Genomic DNA, 20,706 nt, shown 5'->3' on the forward strand with positions numbered 1-20,706 from the left:
TTCGAAGGAAGTAGCGAGAGTTTTACAAACTTCGAAAGAAACATGAATCAGTTAAATGACGGCGTAGAGACACAGTGGGCTGACAATTTGTTCGTCTTGACTGGTCCATATTCACATGTATTTAATGTAATGGGTAGAGTATTGTTGGACAGTGTTGTGCTGACTGCAATCCTCTTCGAGGACAGCCATTAAACGTGATGATGCACATTTACCCAACACTAGGACTGTTTTGAGCTGATTTTTTGAAGATATCTATCAATTCACAAACTTCGTGATACTTTATAAGTTGTCGATTCGAATTTCAAATCTGATTCTGTTACATTCTTTCCTGGGGGTATTGTTTTTATACATTTCCTTTATTATTTTATGATAGCTTATATTACATACAGTGGTTTGGGTGTGTACCAAAGTCTGGCACTTCCACCAGCGTTTTAAAAAAAATACTTCCCATAATTTGGAAGAAAGTTGAATCCAGTGACTCCTCAAACCGGTACATTTCGAAGTGATTGGAGGTGAGTTGTTTTTAAAAATCTTTCCGGTTTTCATCCGAATGCTTCAGGTGCTCAGAATCGCTTTTAAGTTTAATCAATGCATTACATTGCGAGTGACACACAACTGGCTAGCTAACATTTCCGGGAGTACAGCTGTTTAGATATAATAATCTATTGTCAGATGGTTCATCTAATACTAAATACTTTTAGACACCAACATAGCTGCACAGGTGCACCTCGTCACTTGTATTGTATTAGAACAATTCGCCCAAATCTGCCATCCATAGCGCGAGTGCATAAGTTTTAATCAAAGACTTTGATGCAAATGAATGTCATATTATTGGGTTAGCCAAAGTATTCAGAATGACAACTCGGTCTCATTATGAACTAGAATTCATTGGTTCAGATACTTACCATATCACCAGATGCAAAGTTACACCACCATAGGATGTGTTGGCGGGCTTTAAACGTGCTACACAAAATCGTCCACTGTTGGCAGATAATAGGGAACACGGAAAATCTGTAATAATACAGGAAATCGTTTCAAATATTGGAAAGAAAAACTGGGCTTTGACTGTGGTGACAAACCAATGGGCCTTACTGGTTCACTGTGGTTCTAAACTAGCTGCTGAAAGTTGTTTTTAACACATGCTAACGCACCTTAATAGCAATGTTGTCATACAGAAGTTTGAAGAACGTTTTCCTTCTCGTTCTCCATAATTTGAAACTGATGCAATGTAGACGGCGCCTTCGTTTTAAATAAAACCTAATTACATTTGTTTATTTGGTTCATTTGGTTGAAAATTGGAACTGATGGCGAATGAGTGAAATTTTGAGAATTGTTGACAACGAGAGCTTTGTAAGAAAAGTAAGGGGTTACAGATGAAATCCCAGCGGATTGGACGTCTGCAGCACCGAAGACGCAGCTTCTCAGACGCACTTGGAGACGCTAGTGGAGAGATCCCACATTGGCTGCTGCAGGATCAGGGTTCCCTGGGAAGTTGCGAACATCTGTGTGCTGAACAACAACGACATCTCCAATCTGCCGCATCTTTTAAAACCAATTTAGCCGACTGAGAACGAACTCCTTTACGACCCATCAATGGCCTCCGGTGAATTGCCTTTTCAGCAGATTTCATGAACTGTTGAAAGTTCTCAAGCTGACAGTGGATATTTACCTGGGAGTGAATGAGAATGATATTTGTCTGATATTGAATGCATGATATATATCTATTGGGCATTCGGTATGGATGCATCAATATTAAAATAGTTGATAAACTCCTTTAAAGATGAGGTGTAACTTGTAACTGTGCCTTTATGTTTGCGCAGGTTATGCCATTTGAAGTACAACTTGAAACGATGAACTGAAGGTCGGAAGAAAGGTATTTCTTTGCCAGTGAAATAGGGCATGGTTCGTTGCCCATGGCAACTTGAACAGATCAATTTCCCTTTCGCTCGGGGCATGTTCAAGCAAGAAACAAACTGGCTTTCGTGCCGAAGACGGAGATTCTATATAGCCTGAATAAAACGGACTGAGTCACAACAGGTAGTGTGCGTTTTGTATTGCAAGCAGTGGTTAAAAAAAGCAATTTAACAATCGTCCTTATTAAAATTGTACCGCGATTATTATAATAATATTGGAGTAGTTTCAGTTTCAGGACATGTGCCCTTGAGACGAATATTCACCATGGAAAACATGTCAGCACCAGGGACCCTGAATCGATCTTGCGACGGCTCGCAGGGTTTGTGTGAGTTTTACAACGGAACAGACACCAACTTCACCCTACATGAGCAGTATCCAGATTTCTACATTGTGCTTCCCGTGATTTATTCGGTGATCTGCGCTGCCGGACTTACAGGCAACACGGCCGTGATCTACGTGATTTTAAAAGCTCCCAAGATGAAGACAGTGACGAATATGTTCATCTTAAATCTGGCCATTGCCGACGACCTTTTCACCCTGGTCCTGCCTATCAACATCGCCGATCACCTTCTACGCTACTGGCCCTTCGGGGAGATCATGTGCAAGCTCATCCTGTCCATTGACCACTACAATATTTTCTCCAGCATTTATTTCCTGACGGTCATGAGCATAGACCGCTACCTGGTGGTCTTGGCCACCGTGCGCTCGAAAAAGTTGCCGCACCGCACTTACAGGGCTGCCAAAATCGTCAGCTTCTGCGTCTGGGTCCTAGTCACCCTCATCGTCTTGCCCTTCACAATCTTTGCCGAAGTCTACACCGATCCCATGAACAGGAAAAGCTGCGTCCTGGTCTTCCCCAAACCAGAACGCGCCTGGTTGAAAGCGAGTCGCATCTATACCCTCATCCTCGGCTTCGCCATCCCCGTCTCGACCATCTGCCTTCTCTACACCATGATGTTGTACCGCCTCCGCAACATGCATCTGAATTCGAACGCCAAAGCCCTGGACAAAGCGAAGAAGAAGGTGACTTTGATGGTCTTCATTGTGCTGGCAGTGTGTCTCTTCTGCTGGACTCCCTTTCATCTCACCACCATTGTCGCCTTGACCAGCGATGTCCAAGAGACGCCGCTGGTGATCGGGATCGCCTACTTTATCACGAGTTTAAGTTACGCCAATTCCTGCTTGAATCCCTTTCTGTACGCGTTTCTGGACGACAGTTTCCAGAAAAGTTTTAAGAAATTATTGGAATGCAGAGCAGAGTAGACGAGGCTGGGGCTTAACCGGAGAAAGCTGGGCATTCTTACAAAGTGTTCATTTTTTAATATGAAAAGTCAGTACAGTATTAACTGTTAAAAGTTCTCTGCCGCTACAGGCGCCGATTATTCAGCTGAATCGAAAACCCAAGGAAAATGGCAGATAATACAATGTCTAATGTTAAATGGCATGGTTTGTGAATGATAATTATACGGTAAGCCCAGACGTGCGGCGTTAAAGCCTGCAGATTTTACAGCTAGAGCTAACTTTTAAATTAGGCACCACTGCATCCTCCCTTTGCCGCACTAGCGCTAAAGCCTGTTACATGTGAGAGCGTTCCTAGAGCAGATCTGATATGTTGATTTTAAACTTCGTTATGATGGGTATCTATGTAGCACGACCCTCAGGGGGACGAGATGATAAGATTTGGTTAATATTTTCTGTAGCATGAAACATAAAGTCACCGTTACATATGTAGTTGTTGTAGATTTGTACAATGAAATGGAAGAGTCGAGCTGTACATTTAAACGAGTTAATGACAGCGAATAGACACACACCATCCTTCATATTTTGAGATTGCATGTTTGAATGTACTGAATTCTGAGGCTCGCCCTCAATTTTTAGATGATCTAAAAGTTGTCTCACTTTCTCTGCATTGTTAATTGTAACGTGCAGTGTATCACTTAGTCGATGTGTGTAAACCTCTGCCTCTCTAATGTTAGATGCTCTGCTGTTGATATTCACACTGTCCTGACTCTCAAATCGTATCATAAATAAATGTCACTGCAAATGCGTTTTTGCTTCTTATATTTGAAAGAATGAAGCTAGAGCTTCAGAGTGAGTGATTTCGAAAGGTCGAAAATTAGTCTTGCGTAAAATAAACGTATATTGAAGTGAAAATCGTAACTTTTAGAAAACAATATTTTGTCCAATCTTTACTTTTTATAATGGCGGCATCTGAAAGCCACGTACTTGAGTAGTTTGCACACATTCCAGAATACAAATCTCGGAGTAAAAATTACTGGAAAAATAAATTAAGTTGAAAACACATAAAACTAAAATAAAAATTCCGTGAAAAGTTACTAGACAACTGGCGCGACCGGCAAATGACAGTAGAGTATATCATCCGTATATTCTTGTATTTTATTTAGAATTAATACAAATATGTTAATAACAGGACAGGAGCGAGTCACAATATTTAACAGAAGGCAAACCACAGACAGACACTAATGTCAATATCATCAATCATCTCAGTCTGGGTTGAATATTCTGATTGACACATGATCCTCTGTGAGAATGAACCTCCTACATTGCGGAAGATGAAGAGATTATTGTGTCTGTCTAGAATAGTTTGTCAAGTGGTGTTGGTGTAACTGAGCACACCACAGACTGACAAAAAAACTACGAAAGCAAAATACTGCAGATGCTGGAAATCTGAAATAAAAACAGAAAATGCTGGAAATACTCAGCAGCGTCTGTGGAGACAGAAACAGAGTTAACGGGCTGAATTTTGCCGGTGCTCAAAGGGCGGGTTTGGAGGCGGTTCCCTATCAAAATCAAAAAGATTGACAGCGGGCAGGTATCCCGCTCTCAACCCGCCTCCTTGTGAGTTTCCCAAGTGCCGGCTCTGCCTGCGCTTTGCAGACGCGACACTAAGCGGCGGGTCATTCACTTGTGCTTGTTTGGAGGGTGTTTAAAGTAAATAAATCCCCATTTTACCAGTTCCAAAGTTTTCCATGAGGTTCCAGTCGCTCGGAGATCACACCAGGTAAGTATGTCGGGTTCTGAACAACTCTCCATTTCTTTCAATAAGTGACAGCTGCAAAAGTGGTTTAAAACCTGCCATTTTACAGCTGGTCACTTTCCAATCTCAGAAGCTTCAGCCTTCAGTATTTAGAACCCACTTTTGAGCTTTATGCACTTTTGAAGTGTTTGGAGTAATCTATTCACTGTCACCTCCTTGGAACAACCTATTTCAACATTGACGATTACTTCTGTCATCTCAACCTCACCTGCCATCTATTCCATCAGCGTCGGTGCCCTGGAAAAAATCTCACTTTTGGTCCTCAGAATCCCAAAATGATCAGCCCCAACACCAGCATCACCGGGCACACCAGCAGCACCAACATCCACACCAACCTTCTCTGCAATTAACTGATGCTGCACTGGACACAGGGCATCATCACCTGTGCACATTGCTGCCCAGCACACCAGTGATGGACTCGCCATGTCCAGATTAGCTTCACTTGATGCTGCACACCCTGGCTGCCACATAATGCACCAGGTTGGCACCACCCCACACCAGCACCATAAAGCATCCCTACAATATGCAAGCCATTCCTTTCACACTTATCACCTTTGGGGGGGTGGGGGGTGCGGGGATGTTATGTCTCACCATTCACTGCAACTCACTAAGACACTTTCAAAGGTGCACACAAATCTGTCCACGAACGCAAAGGGCTAGATTTTCGGTGAGCCGTCAGGCGGGGTTTCAGGCGTGTGGGGGGGGGGGGGAAATCCCGAATTTGGGGGTCCCGACACCATCCCGCCCAAAACCCCACCCCACACAACTTTCACTGAGACCCGCCGAAACCAGGTGGGAAGGGATTAGTGCCAATTAATTGCCTGTTAACAGGTAGTTAACAGGCAGTTTTTAGCCTAATCCCTATTTTGAGGGGTTTCCTGTCGGTTTCCCGACGGCTCCAAACCACGCCAGGTTGAGCAGGTGGGCCGTCGGGTTGAAGGAGCTGAAGGGGTCGCGATGTCGGTGTTCAGGTGAGTGATGGGTGCATAAGTGCAAAGGTAAGTGTGTTTGGTGTGTCTAAAGTGTGTAAAGAACTTTCACTTACCTGTACTTACCTTAACTGCCTTTCTTCCTGTAGCCGTCGGGAGATCATCACTCAGCCGGTACTTAAAGCTGAATGGCTGCGATCTGTGAAAAGTGACAGCTTTCAGCTTTGCGTGCCGGTGACAGTTCTAACTGAGTCTGTACAGAAAGACTCATGTTAGAACTCAAACTGTCAGTGTTTCACAGCTTCAAACAGCTGTGAAATGCTGATATTTCATCTGTCAAGAAATCTTGACAGATGAAATTGCAGTCTGTGACGTCACCTGTTGGCGGGTGGCCCTTAATTGGCCTGCTGAGCCCGCTGGGTGGGCTTAACGAGGTCAATCAAGGGAAAATCGCGTGAATTGGCCGGACATTGATGTAGGCAGGTCAAAAACCCGAAAGCTGAAGTCCCGCCTTCTTCCCGACAGGTTCAGAAAAATCTACCCCAAAGTGTTGAAAATAAAGATTTCAATGTTTGTTGTTAGTTGGTATGCTTGCAGTAGGATGAGGGTGAGTGTGAGGGGTGGCTAGTGAGATGGGGAAGTGATAATGTAGGCAGAGAGGGATGGGTGGAGGTGCAAGGTAAGTTGGTATGAGTATGGTGTGCAGGAGTAGGGTAGGGAAGGCAGAGTGATGGGGATGTGATGAGTGGCACAGCAGGATGAGGTTGAGTGTGGCTTTGCAGTAACACTTCGTGATTTACTGTGATCATTGAAAGGTTTGCGCCAGTGCAGCCTGGTCCTCCTGACAACATCCCTGCTTGTGCCCTCCTGTGTAATGTGCAACCAGGCTATGTTGACCTCCTGGGGAGGTCTCTTCCGCCCATGGGAAGGGAAGAGGACCTCCCTGCATGCTGTGTCTCCCTCCATAAGCATTTTGAGGGAGTCATGGGAGAGCCTGGGTGCAGCCCTGTACCTCTGTGCAGTGCTTGTCAATGTTTGCAGCGCTTCAATGCTGTAGAACACGGAGAGCAGAACTGTCAAAATCAATTTGGGCATGGCCCCCTTAAGGAAACCGTCAGATTACGTCATCGGACCTGCTTCCTTTTAACCAGCTAGGAACCTCGAGGGCGGGCTTAACAAGCCCAATCAGGGGAAAATCACTCGGAGGAGGCGGGATGAAGACGGGTGCAAAATTGTGGTCACCATTTTGGGTTGATGACCTTTTGGCAGAACTGGAAAAAGTTAGAGATGTAACAGATTTTAAGCAATTGCAGGGGCAGGGAAACAGGGGAGGAAAAAACAAAAGGGAAGGTCTGTGATAGGGTGGAAGGTAGGAGTGATTAAATGACAAACGGTATGATTGTACAAAGCAAAATGAGATGGTAATGGGACAAGTAAAGAAACAAAAGATGAGTCTAGAAGAGATGTTAATGGGAATGGCAGAATCATCAACAGCTGCCATGTGAAAAAATAGGGGTAGAGGTTATAGTCTGAAATTGTTGAACTCGATTTTGAGTCCAGAAGGCTGTAAAGTGCCGAATCGAAAGATGAGGTGCTGTTCCTCGAGCTTATGTTGAGCTTCATTGGAACAGTGTAAGAGGCCGAGGACAGAGAGGTCAGAGTAGGAGTGGAGCAGTAAATTAAAGTGACAGGTGACTGAAAGCTCGGGGTCAAGCTTACGGACTGAACAGAGGTGTTCCGCAAAGTGGTCACCCAATGTAGCGGAGACCGCATCGTGAGCAGCGAATACAGTATACAAAATTGCAAAAGGTACAAGTAAATCACTGGTTCACCTGGAAGGAGTGTTTGGGGCCCTGGACAGTGAGAAGGGAGGAGGTAAAAGTGCAGGTGTTGCATCTCCTGCGCTTACACGGGAAGGTGCCGTGGGAAGGGGAGGGGGTGTTGGGGGTGATTGAGGAGTGGACCAGGGTGTCGGAGAGGGCGCAGTCCCTTCGGAATGCTGAAAGGGGAGGGGAAGATTTGTTTGGTGGTGGGATCACGCTGGAGGTGACGGAAATGGCGGAGGATGATCCATTAAATGTGAAGGCTGGTGGGGTGAAAGGTGAGGACAAGGGTAACCCTAGTGTAGTTCTGGGAGGGAGTAGAAAGGGTGAGAGCAGAAGTGCAGCAAATGGAATGGACAGTGTCGAGGGCCATGTCAACCACGGTAGAGGGGAAAAGGAAGACATATCGGAAGCACTAGTATGGAAGGTGACATCGTCTGAACAGATGCGACAGAGACAGAGAAACTTGGAGAATAGAAAAGAGTTCTTACAGGAAGCGGGGTGGGAGGAAGTGTAGTCCAGGTAGCTGTGGGAGTCAGTGGGCTTATAGTGGGTGTTTGTTGATAGCCTATCCCCAGAAATGGAGACAGAGAAGTAAAGGAAGGGAAGGGAAGAGTCAGAGATGGACCATGTGAAGGTGAGGGAAGGGTGGAAATTGAAAGCAAAGTGAATGACATTTTCTAGTTCAGGGCGACAGAAGGAAACTGCACCAATACAGTCATCAATGTACCAGAAAAAGAGGTGAGGGAGGGGACCTGAGTAGGACTGGAACAAAGAATGTTCCACATATTCCACGAAAAGTCAGGCATAGCTCACACCCATGTGGATTCCCATAGCAATACCTATAATTTGAAGGAAGTGAGTGGAGTCAAAGGAGAAGTTGTTCAAAGTGAGAACAAGTTCAGCCAGGCGGAGGAGGGTGGTGGTGGATGGGGACTGGTTGGGCTTCTGTTCAAGGAAGAAGTGGAGCACCCTCAGGCCGTCCTGGTGGGGGATGGAGGTGCAGAGGGATTGTACGCCCATAGTGAAAAGGAGACGGTTGGGGCGAGAAAACTGGAAACTTGAAACAGTTAAATTGACGGAGGGCGTCGGAAGAGTCGCAGATGTAGGTGGGAAGAGACTGGAGGGGAGAAGAAATAGAGTCCAGATAGGAAGAAATCAGTTCCCTGGTGCAAGAACAGGCTGAAATGATGGGTCTACCAGGGCAGTCTTGTTTGTGAATCTTGGGAAGGAGGTAGAAGCGGGTTTTGCGGGGTTGGGGAACTATGAGGTTGGTGGCCCAGGAGGGAAGATCTCCAGAGGAGATGAGGTCAGTGACTGTCTTGGAAATGATGGCTTGATATTCGATAGTGGAGTCATGGTCCAGAGGGAGGTAGGAGGAGGTTTCAGAGAGTTGGCGTTCAGCCTCCGCAAGGTAGAGGTCGGTTTGCCAAACAACAAGAGCGCCACCCTTGTCAGCAGGTTTAATGACAATGTTGGGGTTGAATCTGAGAAATGGATTGCTGCAAGTTCAGAGGGAGGTATGTTGGAGTGAGTGAGGGGAGCAGAGAAATTGAGACGGCCAATGACATGCCTCAGAAAAAAGCTACAAATGTGTCTGCGGGCTTCAACTTAAAATAAATAAAAGCAATAAACATTAAAACACACAAAAAAGAACAGAAACTGATAACATTCCTAAAAATAACAGTTTACACACTTCAGTCTATTAATCTATTCAAAATATCTTGTATCTAATGCCATTTATGTTGGTTTACAGTAAAGTTATTCTTATGAATAGTTGCTAGATTCATCGGGCTGCATTTTGCGGTGAAAATAATGGCGAAGCCATCAGCACTCACAAGTTTTTTATGTGCAAATTGGACAGCAACTTCTGTGCAGTTAAATGCAGAAATGTGTAAGTTGCTGTCCTTGTTGCGACGTTCCTCCGTAAGCTTCCCAAAAATGGCATCTCACCATCTGATTCACCATTCAAATGTATTGAGTGGCATGAAGTTCCTTTACTTACCTCACAGATATGGACTAAAGTTGCCAAAAAAAAGGGAGGGCTTGTCCATTCCAGCCTAAGTACCCTTTTAATGGCTTGGTAAGTCTTAATTACAGCCAAACAACCTCACTGGCACTGAAAATGAACTTTTACAAGTGTGGAGTCTCATTCCTTCAGCTTATACTTATTGTTGGAGATTTAAAAAAATATAAATATACTTTTTCACTGTTTCTTTCTGTCTCCTTACCTCTCTCTCTTAATTCAATCTTTCTTTACCTCGCTTTCTGCACCTGATTTGACATTGAATTCATTATTATAACTGATACTCCCTGGTTCAGACTCTGCACTGCTCAATAATGATTCTTCAATCTGATTTGTTAGGGAAATACATAGTTGCTTGTCCTGTTCACAGATGTCCCAGATGCCCTGTAGAGGGATGTTTTGCTGACAGCAACTTGATGTGCAAAAGCCCATGGAAAGTCTATGGGCAAGTGCAAGTCTAACAAATAACTGGTGCCGTTCATTCATTGCTCACAGCAACATCTGGCCCACTAGGTCCAGCCTGGTGCAAAGTAACCTTTAAAAAGTGCATTTTATTTTTTGGTTAGTTGGTTGTCTGAATAGACACAAAAAACCATTACTATATTCAAGAATCTCCTAAAAAAGCTACCGAGAAATCTACATGTGCAAATGTTGTTTCCCTGATACCAAGAGCATCCTTACAAGGATACACCCACTATCTTAGTCTAGAGAGATTGGACATAGTTAGTGTACTGGCCGCGCTAGACGTGCTCCGATCTAGTTATCCAGCAAGTTAAACACTTGTTCAAAATAATTCTTCGTGAAGCCGTTTGCTGTTTTGAAGCTTTACTTGAATAAATTTTTGTGAAACTGTAAACAAAGATAAAGTATGTTTTGTACATAAACTGAGTACTATACATTCGATATTACATAAGATATAAACATATTTACAACAGTAGAATAGACTAATTGTATAACTAACTAACATTTGGACTAACTTCTGTAACTATCAAATATTAACCTTTTATAAACATATTATTGTCAAAATACTACTCTGACAACGTTGCTATTATGCTAACAAACAAAGATACTCACAGATATTGCGCTTGGCCTAACATATGAAATCAGATTACATTGGATTGTGAAACCCTCATGGAATTCTCCATTACTGCCAGGTTCTTCCTGGAATTCTACTTCCTGGGATTCTACTTCCTGGGTTACACAGGAAGAAAGGTACGAAGGTCAAATGACCTCTCACAGGAAGAAAGGAACAAAGGTCAAATGACCTCACACAGGAAGAAAGGAACAAAGGTCAAATGACCTCTGTTTCATACAAACACAGCTAACACATAACCACCACCAGAGGGTGCGATCTGCACATAAAATAGTCCATCGGTCCAGAACAGTTAGGCAGAGCCAAGGCTTAGTGATCCCCAAGAGTGGCAAGGTCACTATGAGAATTTAATCAGACAAAACTGCACAGCTTACCAGTGAGTAGCCACTGGTGAGCTCCCCATTATCCATTAGTTTACCATGTTATCTAGAAATGAATGGGAAGATCCCCATCTCCCAGTGGCAGTGATGTTAAAAGTGCTTTGGATTTCTTTTTATATCTGATATGGAATCTTTTTCATGCAAGATCCCACTTGCTTTCTTATAAAACTAAAAATTAGCTGCTTGGGGATGGTGAGGGTGGGGGGGGGCTGGTGGGTGGAGGGAGAGGGGGAGCTTGATGCATGCACCCAAGCATGCATGTTCAAAGCTTCTTCAAGACTGAGCTCAGCATAACTCAAATCTGCTAGTTACATGTTGCACTACACAGGTATTAGTCTGAGACTAATTATCTGTTTTGTAACATTATGGAAGTGCAGAATTCTGCTTTGCCTTAGCAGACCAGTATAAATTCCAGATCATACTCAAATTGGTATCTGTGTCAAACTGGTAGGTCCTGCAGTACTTTCAAATCTAATTGTTTTGATTCCATTACTATTTCTTCCACTGTTTTTTTTTCCAGCATCAGTCTTACATCAGTGACTGACAATTCTTGAATATTGCTGATCTGTTCTAAACAACACTAGTAGAGTGTATTCTTCTTATTACTAATGCTCCTGTTATCCCAACAGATCAAGATAGTATTGTCACCATTTGTGAAGCACAGCAAGCTGGGTACACCCAGTTACTTCATACCTCATCTTTAAGAGTCTTCATTGAGAAACTCATGATTATTTCATTACAATTGAATAATATTTTCCTGATTACTGAGGAGAAATGATTATTGATCTGTTCTGGACTTCCACAAAATTATATAGAACCATTGTCAACAGTAGTTCCACACGGGACTCAAACTGAACACTTTAAAAGCTGGATTTATGTGCTTGCAATTAATTCTAGATATAATTTGATTCGGTTGGTGGCACTCTTACCTCTGATTCAGAAAGCCATGGGTTCAAGACCTCTTTAGGAATGAGTGGATAACTTAGGTTGCCAGTTCACTACAACATTGAGGAAGTGCTGGCTTATAAGAGGTGCTGACATTAAACTGAACCCTCATCTACCTGTTCCCATGGATGTAAAAGATCCATTGGTGCTATTTGAAATACATAGGATTATATAGATTATACAGCACAGAAACAGGCCATTCAGCCCAACCAGTCCATGCCGGCATTTATGCTCCACTCGAGCCTCCTCCCGTAAATAGAGTAGGAAGTTATCCTGCTCAGCAATCCTCTCTCAACCAACATCACAAAATAAAACAAATTAACTGACCACTCATCTCATTTGTTGTTTCTGAGACCTTGCCATTGCCTTCAGTCCCTGCCACGAACTCCGTTTCCGAACCATCGAATCCATTCCTCTCCCTGGCAACTATCTGAGGCTGAACCAGACTGTTTGCAACCGCGGTGTTGTATTTGACCCTGAGATGAGCTTCCGCCACATATCCGCGCCATCACTAAGACCGCCTTTTACCATCCAACTCCGCCCCTGCCTCAGCTCATCTGCTACTGAAACCTTCATCCATGCCTTTGTTACCTCTAGACTTGACTATTCCAACGCATGCCTGGCCGGTCTCCCATCTTCCAGCCTCCATAAACTTAAGCTCATCCAAAGCTCTGCTGCCCATATCCTAACTCGCACTAAGTCCCGTTCACCCATCACTCCTGTGCTCGCTGACCCACATTGACTTCCCGTTAAGCAATGCCTTGATTTAAAATCACTTCCATGTTTTCAAACCCTTCCATGACCTCACTCCTCCCTATCTCTGTAACCTCCTCCAGCCCTACAACCCTCCGAGATATCTGCACTCCTCCAATTCTGACTTCTTGAGCATCCCGGATTTTAATCGCTCCACCATTGGCGGCCATGCCTTCAGCTGCCAAGGCCTTAAGCTCTTGAATTCCCTCCCTAAACCTCTGTGCCACCTTACGGGTTCGATTTTATTAATGGATGTGGTTTGAGGGCAGGCTGCCTGGTGGGCGGGCTTCAGACCTGCTGTCGGTTTCAGCCGCTCCCGGTGTCCCATTTTGCCTTAATTGTATCAATTAGTCCCGTTGTGCGTGCTGCCTGCTGCATTGCCTGGGAGCGGGTCTGTTGGTCTGCACTGATGAGGTCATTGCTGCACTTGTTTTTATGGGCTCCATGTAGCATCAGCCTCTCATTTCTTGTTATTGCTGCAGCTTGAATGGGCCAAGGTGACCATGAGTGCTACAAAATCCAAGGCTGCTTCCTGATGAGGAGTCCCTGCAAACTCTTGTGCAGGGAGTAAGAGGACACAGGGAGATTCTGTTCCCTCCCAATGGCCAGATGAAGCCTCCTCAGCAGAAAAAGGCAACCTGACTGGATATTGCTGAGGAGGTAAGCGCAAGGTCGCTATGTACATGCACCTGAGTCCAGTGCTGAAAACGCTTCAATGATCTTCTACGAACATCAAGGGCTCGATTTTGCCAGGCCCGAGAAGGCGGGATTGGAGGCGTGCGAGGTGGTAAAATTGCAAAAAATGGCAGGCGGGCCCAATCCCCCCCTCCATCCCGCCTCCGAGCAATTTTCCCAAATGCGTGTTTTCTGACCCCGTTTCTATCCCGCCTCCAAGAGGCGGGTTAGGCCATTAAGGCACTTAACAACCACTTAATTGCCTCTATAATCCCATTTTGAGAGGCCTTTCTGATTTTACCACTTTTCCCACCTGCTGCACATCTCCTCTGGAACACGCCAGTGAATCCTGGCGGCCTCACAAGTGGACTGCTTACTAACAGCTGCAGCTCCACCATTAAAAAGGAGTTTTCACCAATCATCATTTGCAGGTGGCAGAACTTTGTTGTCTCAGGTCTGGGGGAACTTTTAGCAGGCCTACTCATTGTTGTGGAAGTTTGGAGCCTGACACCCATCTCCAGCGTGACCTCCTGGGAAACCCCTCTCCCCACCTTGACTGAGCACTTCCTCAACTGAGGCTTATACCAGAAGCATGGGAACCATTTATTTCCTTTCCTCGGGGACATCAGATTCAGACGAAGACCAGCCGCGGCAGCAGCAGAACCCTGAACAACAGCACCACCAACAGCAGCAGCAACAACAGGAGCGCCAAGCTGCTGCTCACCCACCTGAAGCTGCACAGGCCAGAAGGCGCCAGCGCGCGACCACATTGCTGCCCGGGATGCAAGGGATGCCCTCATCTTGGCCAGATTTGCTTAGCCTGCACAACCAAACACTTTGACCTCGCACCTTCTTATCAGATCATCGACAATGGCCAAGAACCTGCTGATTCCTATCACTCTGACCACCATACTGACAATTGCAAGTCGCCCTAAGCCCTCAATGTGGAAGTCCCATTTGTGAAATGACACATGCCACAACTGCAACAGTTTGCCATCAGAATTTTTTATGATAATAAGCAACTGATGGCATTTAAAAAATAAACACAACATTATACCCAAGTGACTACCCTTGTGACTACTTGTGCATTCTCTTCCTCTTCCTCCTACGTGATGCTTCCCCTGTGGCTTCAGCAGATGTGGAGGCCCCCTGCTCACTTTCTTGCTGCTCATGTCTCGACACCTTTGGCGGGCATCCTCTGGGGTTGCGAACCTGTGAGGGCTCGGCAACAGTCTGCTGCTCCTGTGGCTGTGCAGGGGTTGAGACGCCGATCTCAGTTGGGTGGGGACTCTGGTGGGGCTCTGACCGAGGGCTCTGCAGTGGCATGGTCGTGTGAGCGCCTGGAGAGGAGCCCCCACTTCCTTGTTGTATGCCACCAACATCCCTCTCATGGGTCAGCCCCACTTCAGAGCTAGCAAGTGGCTGGACAGCACCTTGCTGCACTGCAGGAGGGCCATGAGGACCCGTTTCTGCACTGGAAGTCCTACTCCAGAGGACTTGCATGAAGGTCTGGTTTGTTTGCTCAATAGCTGACCATCGCTCCTCAAGAGATGTCAGTCTATTCTGAACAATTACCATGTTTTCAATACCCTGACAACTAAGCTCCTCCATGGGCATAGCCATCCTCTCCTCTACCATAGCCATCCTCTCCTCTACGGTAGCCAGCCTTACCATGGAGGTAGCCATCCTTTCCACGGAGGTTGCCATCCTTTCCGTGGTGATGCGTTCATGCGCAAACGCCTCCACAAAGGCTCTGCTCATGTTAGCGATGAACTCCTCCATTCGCTCCACGCTCGCAGCGACCCTGGAGACAAAACCTGCCAGAGACTCCTGCACCTGTTCCTGGAGTTCCAGCACCGCTCTCCTTCTGGATGGACCTGGAGGCACAGGGTCGACATGCAGCTGAGCCGAGCTGGGAGCGTCCTGCGTCCTCCGATGAGGACTCTCCACTGCTGTTCCTGTCTCCACCATCTGCTGATGCTCAGTTGTGAGCTGTGATACACCAGGTGACAACTCTATTCTATGTCCCAAAGGTCCCACCGAGGTGTGAGTGTCTGCGCTGGTGATGTGTGCGTTTAATTCTGCTGATGCTGCACCCTCAGAGGTTGCAGCTTCCTCTGAGGAGTCTGGAAGCTCAGGCTGTTCCTCCTGGACAGTGAGGACAGGGGCTTTCGATGGTCCTGTGGGGGAGTAAAGGAAAGAGTTAGAGATGTGAGGCCAAGGTTACATGCACATTGAATAGTGCAGATGATTATAAGTCAATCTGTTAGAGCATCAGATTCATTATCAGTGACTCATGCAATGTCAATGAGAGAGATGCCAAACTATTCTGTCACCAGCTTGCTGTGATGCGCCTGCCTGTCCATCCCCCACTTGGGAATCCTCCTCGATCCCGGCAATTTCCAGGGCCGCCTCCTCCGAGGTGGTGAGCTGGGCTACTGAGGGTGGCCCTCCTCCTGTCCTCGCTCTTTCCCTCTTATTGTGGGCTCTCTTTTCCTGCAATGAGGGACACAAGTGGAGTTTGAGTGAGAATGAAGGAGTGAGTGTAGAGATTCCATAGCATAGATGCTTAGAAGGAGACAAAAGGCCCTCCCTGTGTGTTGTAAGTTGTCATTGCATCACAGTGATAGAGAGTGTGAGGGCTGCATGGTCGAATAGTTAAGTGAATGTGACCATAGAGAGAGAGGGAATGGGTAAAGGTGCAGGGATGTAAGTGTCAAGTGGGTTGTGGAGGAAGGGGTTGGCAAAGCAGAGTGCTGGTGAGGAGAGGCGATGGGGATCAGATTGAGGGTGATGGGAAAGTCATACTCACTTTTCCTGTGCGGAGAAGGTCATGAAACCTCTTCCTGCATGGCAGCCAGGTTCTGCAGCACATAGAGATGGAGTTGACCTCCTGGGCCACTTGCAGCCGCACAGCTTTAGTCTGCTGGGGTAGCTTTTTTCTCCCTGAGGAAGGGAAGAGCACCTCCTTATTAGACCTTGCTTCCTGCACTAGAGCTTGGAGGGAGAGCTCATCAAAGCGAGGTGCACACTTTTGCTTGCTGGTGGACATGGTCGGTAAATAAATTCCTTCATACAATGTCCAAAGCATTTCCAGTCTCCAGAAGAAGCAAGCTGCTTGCAGGCCTTCAATCCAGCAGCACTGATGACATCATCGGAGGCGACTAATTAGAAATTAGAAAGACTAATTAGGCCAGAGGTTCCCACACGCTGGAAATCCCGTGCCCAATTAGGGGAAAATCGCACTTTTTTCCCACTTCACATCGGAGTCGGGTTCCTGACACGAAAACCACCTGACACGCCCCCAGCCCGTCCCAATGGCAAAATCCAGCCCATAAAGTGAGTATCACATCACACTTACTTTCAAACTGCTTCCCTTCTTTTCTCATCACCAGCACCCTGCATTGTCAGCCTGCTTCTCCACATCCCACCTTACCCTTACTTCCCTTGCATCCTTACCTCTCTATCTCTCTCTCTGTACTGAATCACTTCACCATCCCACTATGCAGCCTCACACGCGCTCTCACTGTTATGCAATGACAACAACTAACAACACACAGGGAGGCAGTTTCCTCTTGCCACCTCACTCCATCTTGGTCTTCATCTAAGCTTCTAGGTTTTGGATTCTTCACACTCACTCCATCACTCTCGCTGAAACTCCACTTGTGTCCCTCCTTGCAGGAAAAGCTAGCCCACAATAAGAGGGAGAGAGCAAAGACAGGAGGAGGCACACCATCCCTGGCCACATTAACAAACGCTGAGGAGGCTGCTCATGACGTCGTGGGAGGTGGCGAGGAGCTGGAAGTGGGGGAAGGAGAGACGGGCGCAGTTGAGAAATCCCTCGCATTTACAATTCATGATTGAGTGCAATGGCATATGATGCTCATAGAGATTGACTTCTGATCATCTGCACAAAAGGAAGTATCAGCTACCTGAAAATGTGATGTCTATCTCATGCCTTTACTCTCTCACAGGACCATCGAGAGCCCCCCTCCTCACTGTCCAGGAGGAAGAGCCGGATGACTCCTCAGAGGAACCTGAAGCCTCAGAGGGAGCAGCGTCACCAGGACTCAGCGCACCCAGCACCAGCGCAGCAATACACACCTCGGCGGGGCCTTCGCGACATAGAGTAGTGTTGTTACCTGGTGTATCTGTAAGGGGTGGTGTGTGGTGGTTTAGTCAGCTTCACCTCTGACTCCCTTCAGCGGTTCGAATCGCTCCCACGCCCTCTTTGTTCTCGACTTTGGACTTATTTGGGGGCTGTAATGAACTTGCAACAGACAATTGGGTTGGTCAAAAGAACTGAGATCTTTATTTTGAGACAGGAAAATATACAATACAATAAAACTTATACTCTAAAAGGGTGGGGAACACACGGAATATGTGAAAGAGAATTACAATAGACAAAATCCCTTACCCTCCCAACCCCACTATCCTAACTAGGTTGAAATCCAGAGGACCAGGAAATGCTCACCAAACGACTTTCTTGACAGATTGTAGAGGTTCGCGATTTCGGGGTTCTCCTTAGTTGTGGCGGTTGGGGCCTGCCGTACCCCGGACATGGCAGAAGACTGCACCTGCGTTGGGTCTTCAGTTTGGGTTTGTCCGCTGATGCGGTTAGCTGCGTAGTTTGGATGTATCGGGTAAGTACTCAATTTTCTTTGGTTAGGCTAAGTTTTAGGGTCTTTTGTGTCAAAACCTTACCCAGGGGTAAGTCTAACTAGCCTGTAGAGTGGAAACAAGTCTTTGATTTTCAAATTTTTGGTGGTTGGTTTCTTGTTGGTCGCGGTGGCCCAGTATTACAGGAAACTCTCGATTTACCAGCACCTAAATAACTGGAAATCTCTGTTAACCGGCAAAATTCAGGAGTAGGTTCAGATAAGTTTTACTTCATATTAGTGGCCGTTCCTGGATCTGTGGCTGTGTAATCGGGGTTGCTGCACGTTGCTAAGCAACAGGGATGCTTGGTCTGTGGCAGGGGTTCCTGCAGCCGTTGCTAAGCAACAGGGAAGCCTGGATTTGTTGCTGTGTATGGAGCTCTCGTACCTTTTAACTATACCTCTCTGTAATCCGGACTTTTTGATAAACCGGCACCATGCCGGTCCCGTCGGTGCCGGATAAAAAAGAGTTTCCTGCACCTGGTTGGCGGTAATACTGGTGGTTGTTGGTTTCTTTAGGCCTTTGGTTGCCGCGATCTCCGTTTCTTCTTCTTTCTTCAAGTCTCCGATTCTGATGATGAACTGCACTGTGCTCTCACTGACTTCTGATGAGCTGATCTGGTCTTGGTGATCTTGCACTGTGCCGATGAACTTGATCTTACTGTTCTGAACTCTGAAAATCAAATCAAATCAAAAATCAAATCAAATCAACTTTTATTGTCATTGTTAGTGCACAAGTGCAGTACAACGAAATGTAGGCTTGCGGCTCCCGAGAGTGTACATTTGGATTAAGACATTTAAACATTCAACATACATTTGGCTTGTAGTATATTAACATAAATATAACCATAATAAAGTGCATTGGCAGATGTGCAGGCTTTAGAGTTTATTTGTGGAGTTCAGCAGGATGACAGCCCTGGGAAAGAAGCTGTTCCTAAATCTGGTCATACGGGTGCGAATGCATCTGTAGCGTCTCCCAGATGGCAGGAGGGCGAACAGACTGTGGCTGGGGTGGGTAGGGTCTTTGATGATGGACCGTGACCTCCGTAGACAGCGTTTCTGGTATATGTGCTCTATGGTCGGTAGCCGGGTGCCGGTAATGCGTTGGGCAGTTTTGACTACCCGCTGCAGGGCTTTCCGGTCATAGTAGCTACAGCTGCCATACCATACTGTGATACAGTTTGTCAGGATGCTCTCTATTGTGCAGCGGTAAAAGTTAGAGAGGATCAGGGGTGACAGATTACATCCCTTCAGCCTCCTTAGGAAATATAGGCGCTGCTGGGCCTTCTTCACCAGAGAGGAGGTGCTGAGGGACCAGGAGAGGTCTTCCGTGATGTGGACTCCAAGGAACTTAAAGCTGTCCACCCTTTCCACCACAGCCCCATTGATGTGGATGGGGGTGTGACTTCCGCCTTTGGACTTCCTGAAGTCCACAATGATTTATTTTGTTTTCTTGGTGTTAAGGGCCAGGTTGTTATCGGCGCACCACTTCACGAGATGCTGGACCTCCTCCCTGTAGGCTGACTCATCGTTGTTGGTGATCTGGCCTACTACCGTGGTGTCATCCGCAAACTTGATGATGGTGTTGGAACCATTAACAGCCACACAGTCGTGGGTGAAGAGGGAGTAGAGGAGGGGGCTCAGCACACATCCTTGTGGGGCCCCCGTGTTCAGGGTCAGGGGGGGAGGTGTGGTTACCTAATTTGACAGACTGGGGTCTGTTTGTTAGGAAGTCTAGGGTCCAGTTGCTGAGGGAAGTGTTCAGGTCAAGAGTTTGGAGTTTGGTGGCCAGCTTGTTGGGGACGATAATGTTGAATGCTGAGCTGTAGTCTATGAGCAGGCCTCAATTATACTGGTTTGTGGCCTGGCTTATCTGACCGCCAAATCTCGGGTTTCTTTGTTAAATTTGGCGGGCTCGTTATTTTTAATATGTTTTAAAACTTTAACGAGCTTAGGGGATGTCCCATCTAACTTAATTGGCCTTTAACTGGTTTTGGGATTGCCTTGAAAGCAGTTTAAAAATGTAAAACGTTTGTAAATCTCTTTGATTGGTTTTAGACCGCTGTTTGATTGTTGTTTCCTGTTGGGCCATGTTCTTTCCTTTGTGTTGCTGTGGGCATGTACTGTTTTATTCATGTACTTTTTGGCTCTGCGATTTTCAGCAGGAACAGGTTTTATTGTCTTTATGTAAAGGCTGAGGTGGCCCAGGACATTCCCAGATGGCCCAATATCCAAACTCGGGGGCCCACCCCACCTTCCCTGTGTCACAGCTTTTTGCAAGTCTGAACATGCCTTTTAAACCAGCCAAATCTTCCTGGGGTTTTGATTTTTAAATCCCTTTGGCCCAATATTTCCTTCAAACAGTCCAATATCTCTTCTTTCTTACTTTGGGGCAAATTGTGTAATTTTGCGAGCCTTACAATCACAGCTCACAAGTGAGCATCAGCAGATG

The 20,706-nt window shown here is 46.2% G+C and overlaps 1 protein-coding gene across 1 annotated transcript; it reads left to right on the forward strand.

Moving 5' to 3' along the window:
* Window positions 1-1,798: 1,798 nt before the first annotated feature.
* On the forward strand, window positions 1,799-3,953 carry LOC147108732 (neuropeptides B/W receptor type 2-like). Its single transcript, XM_086006053.1, has 2 exons — window positions 1,799-2,037; window positions 2,138-3,953. Exon 2 carries the CDS (start codon window positions 2,179-2,181, stop codon window positions 3,175-3,177), a length of 999 nt encoding a protein of 332 aa, XP_085862179.1. The 5' UTR covers window positions 1,799-2,037; window positions 2,138-2,178; the 3' UTR covers window positions 3,178-3,953.
* Window positions 3,954-20,706: the final 16,753 nt, after the last annotated feature.

This window comes from Somniosus microcephalus, chromosome 13 (genome assembly GCF_052327205.1).
Source record: "Somniosus microcephalus isolate GS21.2 chromosome 13, FLI_Smic_1.0, whole genome shotgun sequence".
NCBI classification, from domain to species: domain Eukaryota; kingdom Metazoa; phylum Chordata; class Chondrichthyes; order Squaliformes; family Somniosidae; genus Somniosus; species Somniosus microcephalus.

What these genes read in the sequence shown, in the direction of transcription:
- LOC147108732 (XM_086006053.1), top strand. Translation starts at nt 2,179, where the DNA reads ATGGAAAACATGTCAGCACCAGGGACCCTGAATCGATCTTGCGACGGC.